The sequence below is a fragment of the Amblyraja radiata genome, chromosome 2, assembly GCF_010909765.2.
Source record: "Amblyraja radiata isolate CabotCenter1 chromosome 2, sAmbRad1.1.pri, whole genome shotgun sequence".
NCBI lineage: Eukaryota > Metazoa > Chordata > Chondrichthyes > Rajiformes > Rajidae > Amblyraja > Amblyraja radiata.
In genome coordinates, this window is record NC_045957.1 from 102,302,221 (window position 1) to 102,314,261 (window position 12,041).

The 12,041-nt window shown below is 42.6% G+C and overlaps 1 protein-coding gene across 9 annotated transcripts in view; it reads right to left on the reverse strand.

Moving 5' to 3' along the window:
- Positions 1 to 12,041, reverse strand: part of akap9 (A-kinase anchoring protein 9) — a 198,149-nt gene that overhangs the window by 135,012 nt on the left and 51,096 nt on the right. For all 9 annotated transcript variants that reach the window (XM_033012551.1, XM_033012504.1, XM_033012544.1 and 6 more), the window contains 2 exons: positions 7,388 to 7,464; positions 6,394 to 6,538 (listed from right to left, as the gene is read on the reverse strand). In XM_033012551.1, the coding sequence (XP_032868442.1) occupies positions 6,394 to 6,538; positions 7,388 to 7,464 (222 nt within the window). The remainder of the gene's footprint in view (positions 1 to 6,393; positions 6,539 to 7,387; positions 7,465 to 12,041) is intronic.

The following is a 12,041-nucleotide window of genomic DNA, read 5'->3' on the forward strand; positions in this document are numbered from 1 at the left end:
GGGATTGTCCTAGCCCCGGGGAGTTCTTGCGGAGACGGGGTGTCTGGGACCTGCAGTGAAGCCGCGACAGCGAGTTCCTCTCGCCCCATCCCTCTCCCCGCCGCCTAGCCTTTACCTGCGTCCAGGCAGCATCTGTAGGAAGGAACTGCAGATGCTGGTTTCTTTGGAGAACAGAAATAGGTGACGTTTCGTGTCGAGACCCTTCTACAGAGATGTTGCCTGACCCGCTGAGTTACCATGGGCCGCGGAACCCAGGGGTTGCTGGAGTAACTCAGTAAGGCAGCATCTCTGGAGAAAATCAATGGGTGACGTATCGTTTCGGGTCAAAAATAATAATCACTTGCTCCTATCACTCGTGTAGGCCCTACATTATCTTAAAAATACTTCAAACAGAAAACATTGAAATCATACTTCTACAATGCACTAAAACATGATTTTAATACATCAAATTTAAAAAAGTCCCTACCATCCGCAGGCATTGTCATTTTCATTTCACTGCACATCTTGTATGTGTATGTGGCAAATAAAGTTGATTTGACTTGACTTGGCTATAAGCCTGGGACCGCCACTGCTCCGGGCTGGTGTCCCATCAGTCCAGGGTCACTAACATCTCCGGCCGCCCACGGACAGGGATGGGACACTCGGGAGGGGACGGTGACGGTAGTGAGATTCCGTTCACAAATCTGCCTCCTGGGGTTATGCAGGAGAGGGGTGCGTGGTTCGCCCCTGTATAATAATCCTGTATAACCCGGGAGGGCAGCCAGAGTGAGAATGGAACCCATACACCCAGGCTGAGGGGAACCAGACCGTGATTCATTAGATTGTCACTGCTGAGATTTATGCATGGACCAGTGGAGAAGGGAGAACTAGTGTCGCTAACTCCAATAGCAATTCAACAGCGCTTGCAGCCCCAGAGACCCGGTTCGATCCTGACTATGGATGAAACGCAGGTCTGTATACACACACCAGCTCAGCTGCCGAGAATGTTTATCTCCAGTGACCTATGACCTGGGCATGTGCAGTCAGAATACCGAACTCGCTTAATAGCTGATTTTTTTAATAAGAATATTCTTAAACAAAATGTGATTCATAATCAACAGTAAAACTTTGGTCATTGACGTTTGTTTAAAAAGATAAATAATTCCTGAATTCCATTGTGCTACAGATGAAGATTTAGGGGAAAACTCTGAAAGTAAAACAAGTGGAATTGGCTAAACAGTTCACATGTAGAAAACCATCATGGCTATAAACTGGCTCTTCATTGTATTATAACAGTCTATGGCTCTGTCCTTAATTTACTACATGTTACATCCTTGGAGTCAATTGTCAGTATGAACACCTCTCCATCTGTGGTGATTAGATCATAATTACTAACTTTTCAAAAGCAATTAAAAGTACAGGGAATGTTCACTGGCAAATGGCTCATCTTAGATGATAGCATCATTTTTTCATACAGAACAGCCACCATCACAAAACCAGAAAAGATCGGATTAATCTCATTTCTTGAAGAAAGTAAAATCTATAATTTCAGAGGAGAGGAAAGCTTATGCCCGTCCCACTTAGGAAACCTGGACGGAAACCTGAACGGAAACCTCTGGAGACATTGCGTCCCACCCAAGGTTTCCGTGCGGTTCCCGGAGGTTTTTGTCAGACTCCCTACCTGCTTCCACTACCTGCAACCTCCGGCAACCACATGCAACCTCCGGGAACCGCACGGAAACCTTGGGTGGGGCGCAAAGTCTCCAGAGGTTTCCGTTCAGGTTTCCTAAGTGGAACAGGGGCATTAGGGATACAGATATTTTGATTGCAATACCTTGATTGTCTTGCTCAGATGTTCATTTCCTGAGCCTGACCTAAATAACGTTGTACAGGGAATTGATATGATTGGTTGACTGCAGTGTTTGGAAATATCATCTTTTTGCTTTTAATATTCATAGAAATTGATCAACGGGAGGTAATCATTTAAAGACGAGTTGATTAGAGTTCAGGGCCAGACTCCTGTAAGGAGGAGGGACTAAGACAGAAAGCAAAGCAACCTTGGATGACGAGAGAGGTAGTAAATTGGTTAAAAAGAAGAAAAGAATGCATAGGTAGATTCAAAAGGCTGGAGTAACTCAGCGGGACAGGCAGCATCTCTGGAGAGAAGGAACGGGTGAAGTTTCGGATTGAGACCCTTCTTCAGACTTCTGATCAGTCTGAAGAAGGATCTCAACACGAAATGTCACCCATTCCTTCTCTCCAGAAATGCTGCCTGTCCCGCTAAGTTACTCCAGCATATTGTGTCTACCTTCGATTTAAACCAGCATCTGCAGTTCTTTCCTGCACAAAGAGAGCATGGGTACGGTTTAGAAAGATTAAATCACACAGGACTTTGTGAGGAATAGAAAAAAAGCCAGACAAAGCTCAAGCAGGGAATTAGGTGGGGGCAAGACTTGCCATTAAATTACAGAGGCAAGTCAGATTACAAAGAATACCAAAGCATGTTATACATACATTAAAAACAAAAGGGTAACGAGGGAGAAGGTAGAACCATTTGAGGATAAAGGAGGGAATTTATGTTTGGAGTCAGAAGATCTAGGCAAGGTACCAAAAAAGTACTTTCCATTGGTATTCGCCAAGGAAAAGGACATGGAGGATAATGAGATCAGTGGGTATACTCGTAAGCGGAGGCATTTTGACATCTAAAAGGAAGTGATGTTGAGTCTTTTGAAGAGCATTTAGGTAATAAGTCTACAGGGTCTGATGGGATCTAGGCAAGGTTATTGAGGCAAGAGAGAAGATTGTTGCAGACTTGACAAAGATCTTTGTGTCCTCTCTAGCCACATGCAAAGGCCCAGAGACTGAGCAGTAGCCAATCTTGTTCCTTGTTTAAAAGAGGAACAAAGGAAAATCGAGCAATATATAGGCCGGTGACCTTTACATCAATTGTGGGCAAGTTAATAGGGAAGGATTCATATGGATAGGATTATTCATATTTGAAAGAAAATGGGTTAATTTGGAACAGTCAGCAAGGCTTTGTCCAGGGCAGGTTATATTTCACAAATTTGAATGCGTTTCTTGAGGTGACACCGAAAGTGCTTGATGGGGGTAGGACAGTGGATATTGTGTACATGGATTTTAGTAAAGGGCCTGTCCCACTTTCACGAGTTATTCACGAATTCTCCCGTGTTTTTCCCTTGATTCAAACTCGTAGAATGTTTGTAACGAGTCCGTAGGAGTTCATAGATATATCGTAGCGGCCCGTTATGCAAGCCGTAGGTACTTGTGGCATCAGGTAAGTCGGGACGTTTTTTCCAGCCCGATATAAAATGTCCACGAGTAAAAAAAATGGTCGGGATGAAAGAAATTGCAACTTTTTACTCGTTAGGAGGGCATCGAAATAGTCATGGGAATTCGTAGACATACTCGTAGGAGTTCGTGAGCATAGTCGCAGAAGGTCGTAGGAGTTCGTAGATTACCACGATCTTGATTTTTTTTTAGGTGCTTTGAATTTGCAGAGGTTTTGAATTAAGTCGTGAAAGTGGGACAGGCCCTTAAGGCATTTGATAAGGTCCCAGGTGGTAGGCCGATCCGAAGATTAAGATGCACAATATCCACAGACTTGGTAGTTTGCATTCAGATATCGATTACCCACAGAAAACATAGGCTAGTGGTGGAAGGGTGTTATTCTGGCTGGAGCTCTGTGACCAATGGTGTTCTGCAAGACCTCTGCTGGAACCTCCACTGTTTTTAATACATATTAATGTAGATAGGCTGGTAGATAGGCAAACACAAAAAATAGTGGAGTTTTGGACAGCTGTCAAAGAATACAGCAGGGGAATACATCAGTTACAGATATGGGCGGAGATTTGACATATAGACTTTAATCTGGCATTCCAAGTCCATTACTACCTGAAAGTAATAATAAAGTTGTGTGGAGTGGTAAAGAAGACATATGGTTTAAACCAGCATCTGCAGTGTCTTCCTACCTGAGACATATGGAATGCTTGTTGTCATTGTTTAGGGCACCGAGTGCAAGACTCAGGAGGTCATGTTGCAGCTTTATAAAACGTTGGCTTGGCTACGCTTGGAGTATTATGTGCAGTTCTGGTTGTCCCAATACAGGAAGAATGCAGAGGCTTTGGAGAGGGTGCAGGAAAGGTTTACCAGGATGCTGCCTGGGGAACAGACAGTTTTAGCTGTAAGTAGAGTTTGGACAAACTTGGATAGTTTTCTCCAGAACATCAGAGGCCCAGGAGAGGCTTGATAGAAGTTTATAAAATTATGAGAGGCATAGATAGGATAGAGAGTCAGAAATCTTTCTCGCAGGGTGAAATGTCAAATATCAGATGGCATAGCTTTAAGGTCACTGAAGGACATTTTAAAGGAGGTGTACAGGACAGGTTTTTTATTTGCAGAGTGGTAGGTGTCTGGAATACACTTGCCAGGGTGATTGTGGAAGCAGATAAGATTGTGATGTTTAATAGGTTCTCAGATAGGCATATGAATATGCTGGTAATGGAGGAAGATACTGTATAGTTAGAATAGTTTAATTTGGCACCATGATCGGCACATACATCGTGGACTGAATGGCCTATTCTTTTGCCCTACTATTCATGTAATAGTTCCACTGTGTTGCAGTCTTGTTAGAAACTAAGTTTTTTAAATTTATATTAAAAGATAAATTAAGCCGTTTTTTTTCCTCCCAGTCAGTAAATAGCCAAAGTTCAAATTAATTAGATTTAAGCAAATAAAATGTGCAAATACAGTCCACATCTGCAGCTGTGCAGAAAATCTGCTGCCCATCATTTATTGAAGGCCACAAATTTTCAATTGAAATGCTTAATCTCACACAAGTTATTGAACTCTAACAAAGGGGTGCAGACATGAAACAGCCCACATGCAAGTGGGCCGGTGACATCAATGAAGAGAACAGGTAAGCACGGATTTTCCTCAAGGGCTCCATCTACTCCGCAAATCTAGCCTGCAGTATGTTTTCAAACTTCCAAAATAAGATCCAATGGATGGTCTAAAACCAAAATGAACTTCTGTTCCCCACCCCAGTTCATCAACTAAGTTGTGAACTTCCAGTATTTTCAGGTTTTGTTCCCTTTCTTTACATCCAAATGAGGTTTTACATGAGTAGGAAAGAACTGCAGATGCTGGTTTAAATCGAAGGTAGACACAAAATGCTGGAGTAACTCAGGGGGACAGGCAGCATCTCTGGAGAGAAGGAGTGGGTGACGTTTCGGGTTGAGAGTCTGAAGAAGGGTCTCTACCCGAAACATCACATTTTGTCACACTCCAGCATTTTGTGTCTACCTGGGGTTTTACATGATATTGTTATCTACTTTGAAAATATGCACCAATGTTGCTTGATCATAGGATTTACAAACCCTACATAGAAACATAGAAAATTAGGTGCAGGAGGAGGCCATTCGGCCCTTCGAGCCAGCACTGTCATTCATTGTGATCATGGCTGAAAGGAATGACATTTAAAATGAATGATGGTGTTCCATTCTGTGTTTTTATTTTGTTTTGTGTTGTGTGGTAGATTAGACAGCGACTTTAAGAATTACAGACTTTTTACCAGGGTCAGTAACATTCCACTGCCACACATGCATTTCCCTCCCCTTTCAGCATTTTGAAGGGCCTGTTCCCTTCACAACTCCCTGGTCAGCTTTTCCACCTTCATCAATCTTTCTCACAACACTTTCCCACACAATCCCTAAAGATATAGCACTCTATACAGTACTCGTTTGTTCCCACCATCAGAGACCCAAATAGTTAAGAAAGAGTCAAGTCACATGCAGCAATGACTCACTTGCACATCTTCCAAAAATAGCATGAAGTATTTGGTATTCACAATGTGAAACTCCTCCACCTTGAAGACGAGGAATTTATTTTGTCAATGGGTGGTGAATCTGTGGAATTCGTTGGCAAGAAAGGCCGTGGAGGCCTAGTCAATGGATATTTTAAAGGCGGAGATTGATTAGACTCTTGATTAGTACGGGTGTCGGGGGTTATGTGGTTGAGATCCGCCATGATTGAATAGCAGAGTAGACTTGATGGGTCGAATGGCCTAATTCTACACCTATAACTTATGAACTAAACCAAAGGTGGCTCAGGTAACCACAATGTTGGGTGCCCGCCCTCAATCCGCAGGGATAATTCAGCATTCCAGTTGCCAGCCACTTGGATTCTCCATCCCACTCCTAATGTGACACAGCTATTTATGGCCTCCTACACCATTATAATGAGGCCTAACATAAACTTGAGAAACAACCTTTCATCTTCCCACATTCCATACTCACGTCTGCATTTTCAACTTCATGTCACTTTCATTGTTTTTGTAGGTTTTAATCTGTTGGATAGCTGCTAAATTATCAGACAATCTGCCCTAAGGTAGCTTACCTTTTGCTTCTTCAACATGGTCTTTATCTAACTGATTTTCCTTTTGCGTATCGTCTGTGTTTCCCAGTGTTAAAGCTTCACCAGATTCTTCCTCGAGCTTCCTCTTTTCTAGCAAATAATCTTCACCAAGTGTACTGGCAAAGGACTGTCCAAACAAAAACACTTCATTCATACATGTCCATCATAAAAAGAATTGCAGCTGCATAAAGAGGTCAACCAGATACTGCTGCAACAATCATCAGTTAAAATCAAAACTGCATTTTGATTATAAAGTTAATTATATCTTAGTTTTTAGGACAATTAATCCTTGAATATTGTATTACTTTTATCCGAAATTAATACCTATCATGCAATGTAGATGTACTTAAGATTTATTTTCCAGGGTAAAAATATTTAGTTCATCAAAGACTGCAGCAGAAACTTCAAACACAATCTTTCATTCTTTCGGTCAAATTCAATTTTCAATATTCAATGGAGCAATCACTAATGCAAGGGTTCCCAACCTGGGGTAAACTCCAGGGGGTAAATTTTGCCTACCCAGGGGGTAAAATTGTTGATTCTGGATTGGCACATATTTTTTCTCATTGACAGACTATGTTTGGTTCTGGTACATGTTTATCATTAGTTGTTCATAAATAAGTGAAATAACTGTTATGTGCTATTAAAGTTGCCAGGGGTAAACGGGACGAAAAAGATTGGGAACTCCTGCACTAATGAGTCACAAAGTAGGACTGACTGGTTAACTGACTACTACAAGTGTGGGTGGAAGACAGGAGAATTGTGGATGGGAAGGTAGAATTGATAGGCATATAAAAGAGAATTGGTTATGGAGATATGTGGGGAAATGACAGAGGGAATATCTTGAGGCAGCATAGACTTGATAGGCCTAACAGCCTCCTTCCATTCCAAGAGAAAATATGAGAAATGCGTTAAAGGGTTATCTTATGATTCAGCACATTTTCTGACAATGAGAAACATCTAATTATTTTAGTACCTGGGAGAGCTGCACACATTCACCGGAAATCATCTCACTGAGCCTCTCCATCAGCATTTGTGATGATTCTTCAGTACCTAGACGATAATCACTGATTAGATTCAAGCACCATGAATCACTGCTCATTTAGCTGAAGGGAACAGTGTTTATGACCCATGCCCATTGGTTATAAAACTGAACATTTTTTGGCCATTCCACCGGACAGTTAAGAATCAACCACATTGCAGTAGTGTGGAATTACAGTCCGGACAGGCAAGAGCAATAAATTCCCTCCTCTAAAAAGCAGTGAACCAAATGCAACAAACAATCTTCTTGGCCAATCTTTTTTGTGAAGCAGCATAGAAACATTGAAAATAGGCGCAGGAGTAGGCAATTCGGCCCGACAAGCTATCATCCAATATGATCATGGCTGATCATCCAAAATCAATACCCCATTCCTGCTTTTTCCCCATATCCCTTGATTCCATTAGCCCGAAGAGCTATATCTAACTCTCTTGAAAACATCCAGTGAATTGGCCTCCACTGCCTTCTGTGGCAGACAATTCCACAGATCCACAACTCTGGGTGAAAATGTTTTTCCTCATCTCAGTCCTAAATGGCCTACCCCTTAATCTTACACTGTGACCCCTGGTTCTGGACTGCCCCAACATCGTGAACATTTTTCCTGCATCCAGCCTGTCCAATCCCTTAAGAATTTTATGTTTCTACTAGACTAAGTGGGACCCTTTGGGTCCCAGCATCACACGGGAGGGCTGGTCCCCCAACGCAATATTCCACCTCTCCACCAATTCCAATATTGGTGGCCAGTGGGGGGGGGCTTTCTGGAGCGCTAGCATGCGTGCTGTGGGCTGAAGGGACTAGTTTCCAGAGGGCTTGTATGGACATTGTAGGGCGAATGGATTCTTGGGCTGGCGGCTCAGTCACTCAAGCCTGTTGTGCTGGCAGCTCACTCACTCACCTGGTGGGCTGGCAGTTGACTCACGGCTGGCCCATCCTTGAAATTCCATTTCAAGCAGGGTGCAAGGCCACCAAATTCTAGTGCAGTTTCTTACGACTTCAAGCAGGGTACAAGGCCACCAAATTCAAGTGCAGTTTCATACCACTTCAAGCAGGGTGCAAGGCCACCAAATTCAAGTGCAGTTTCATACCATTTCAAGCAGGGTGCAAGGCCACTAAAGACAGTGAGTCGTGACCTCTCCCTCCTCCATCTGGCAGAGACTGATCCACGCCCACACTTCTGGGTTTTAGTAGACATGTGCTCAGTGTTATTCACAGCTCAGACTGAGAGACGTGACCCTCTCGCTCTCCCATCTTGCAGAGACTGACTGAGGCACTCAACACTTCCGGGTTTATAGTCCCTCCGGAAGGGACGTGGCCTTCAGGAGAGAGAATCTCAACATTTTTTAAACACTAATAACTCTTTTATTTTTCATCGATGGGAAAAATCCTCTTGTCCTGCGCAGCGGAGGGGGACTCTGAGTAAGATGGCCAAAAATCACAGCCGAAAGTGGCACCGTTTTTTCTAAAATCAATTTACAGAACAACAGGAAGTGGTCAAGATCAGACTTTTAGTAATATAGATAAGATATCCTCTCATCCTTCTAAATTTAAGTGAATCCAGTCAATCCATTCTTACATCATATGTCAGTCCCGCCATCCCTGGAATTAACCTGGTGAACCTACGCTGCACTCTCTCAATCACAAGAATGTCCTTCCTCAAATTGGGAGACCAAAACTGCACAGTTATACTCCAGGTGTGGTCAGACCAGGGCCCTGTACAACTGCAGTAGGACCTCTTTGTTCCTATACTCAAATCCCCTAGCAATGAAGGCTAACATGCCATTTGCTTTCTTTATTGCCTGCTGTACCTGCATGCTTACTTTCAGTAACTGATGTACAAGGACACCCAAGACTCGTTGCACCCCCCTTTTCCTAATCTGACACCATTCAGATAATAATCTGCCTTCTTGTTCTTGCCACCAAAGTGGATAACCTCACATTTATCCACATTATATTGCATCTGCCATGCATCTGCCCACTCACCCAACCAATCCAAGTCACCCTGCAGCCTCATAGCATCCTCCTCGCAGCTCACCCTGCCACCCAGCTTTGTGTCATCCGCAAACTTGGAGATGTTACATTTAATTCCTTTGTCTGCAGTTCTTAGTGTATACAGCCACGCTTTCTTGTCCTGGTTTATGGGACATAGGTAACCTGTCTTTCAGAAAGTCAGAGATGTTCCCAGATAATAGTTTCAACCTTGTTCTTCTTCACAGACACATAATTTTTATATATTCGAGTTATTTATAAGTTAACAAGTTATTCATTTTCTTTATATTTTTTCTGCAGTCAACCAAATTTAGCTAAATTTAGACACAAGGTATTGCAGATGCTGGGTTACAAAAAAAGACACAAAGTGTCGCCCTGAAGGGCCTCGATCAGAAATATTGTCTATTCATGTTCCCCCAAGATGCTACCTGACCCGCTAAGTTACTCCAGCAGTTTGTCTTTTTTTGCTGCTAAATGTGTTGTGCAGCACATTGGTGACAAGGCGAGTGATATTGTTGCACAATTCCAGCAACCTAGCCTCAATCAGGGATTCCTCAAAAGATTTAGGAAATTCAGCAGGTCTCCAACAATTCGTACCAACTTCTACAGATGCACAGTAGGAAGCATTCTATCGGGATACAATACAACTTGGTTTGGCAGAGCTCTGCCAAAGACCACAAGAAATTGCAGGATATTGCCCCGTCAATTACACAAGCCAGCCTTCACCCCACCACACCCCACTGCCTACCAATCGACTCCATCCACACTTCACGTTACCTTGGGAAATCAGTCAACATAATCAAGAAGCATTTACATCTTAGTCATTCCCTTTTCTGCAGTAGCTTTAAGATAAGAGGGTCAAAGTTTAAAGGTGATGTGCGGGGCAGGATTTTACACAGGGTACCAGGAATGTGCTGCCAGAGCTGGTGGTTGAAAATTATATGTTAGTGACATTTAAAAGACTTTTGGATATGCAAGAATGGAGAGATATGGGTTATGTGCAGGCGGATCAGTGATGGTCATGGCATCATATTCGCCATAGACATTGTGGACAGAAGGGCCTGTTCTGTGCTGTATTCATTTGCTCTATGAATATAAGACTTCAAGAAAAGCCAACATACCACTTGCCTGATTAGTTGCTTGTTGTACTATTTTACTGTTTGTTTCTTTAACCAGTAAAATTGTCCCTTATTTCTAATATTTTATTCCCTTAAATAGGGTATCCTACATATTATTAATCTTACATGGTTAAGTGCCCAGAACTAGTACAAGCTCCTACCAACAGCCTATCCGAAAGTGTCCAATTTTCCAACTGTTTTGTCCTTAAACTAATTATCTGCCTATATACACCCATCCCTATAAGTTTCTGCCACATAACAACTTTTTGTGCAGTACTTTTGAAAATTCAGAAATGCTATATTAACTGGTTCCAATGCTATTTATCCCGAGAGTCACTTCCTCAAAAAATCAAATTTGTTAGTTTGTTTTTCAAACTATCTCAAAATATCGTCAATTCCTAATTGCTATTCTATCATGTCCATGGATTCCATTAACAATCAAAGTGTACTTCTGGATAGAGAAGGAAATCACTGGCTCCAAATTTGCAGGTGATGAGATTTAAAAAATATACTTCATTCTATTAGATCAAAGTGAAACCCAGCAACAATTAATCTAAAATGGAAAAGTGTTTCACAAATTAATCAAATTAAAAATTATTGGGATTAAATCAGCAAGGTCAATATTTGATCCGCTTTTCTGGTGGTACATTTTCTATCGAAGAAATAGGCAATAAACATTTTTTTTAAATACTAGAAACTTTCAGCAGGTGTGGGAGCATCTGTGCCAGAAGAAATAATTAATGCTTCAGGTTGAAGACTTTTCATCGGAGGGGATAGGCATCTCCTTGAACGGAATCATGGACAAAGCTTAAGGGCCTGTCCCACTTAAGCGATTTTGTTGGCGACTGCCGGCGACTAGTATAGTCGTAGCAGGTCGCCAAGAAACCGGCGACTGAACCCCCCATCGACAATGTCTACGATAAGCTACCACCTAGTCGACGTCAAGCTACCGACAACCGGCGACCCATTAGGACGTCCACCTAAGACCACACCTATGACAACCTACGTCCACCCGCGACAAGCTACGACAAGGTACGATCCTGTCGGCGACAAATGAAGACAACTTAAGACAATTCCGTCGCCGGTACCTGTCCCCGGTTGATGTAGGTTGACATAGGTAGTCGCCAATGGAATTCACCGAAGTCAGCACCGGCGACAACCTATGTCATCTGACGACAACCTACGTCATCCTGGCGACAGCATCTACGCCAGGCTATGATCGTTGGCATCAAGCCCACGAGCGCCGACTGTCGCTGAAAAGTTTTGAACATTTCAAAATCCAGCGGCTACCAGAAAAAAGGTACGTCTCTTTGGGCGACTTAGACCATTCAGGCGACACCCCGGCGATTATGTGGCGACAGCTTAGTCGCCTGTAGTCGCATTAAAAAATCGCCTGTGGGACAAGCCCTTTATACAGCAAGTTGTGGCTTCAATATTGTTAATGTTAAAACAACTTTAATTTAAGTAGAAATCATGAAAATGTTAAA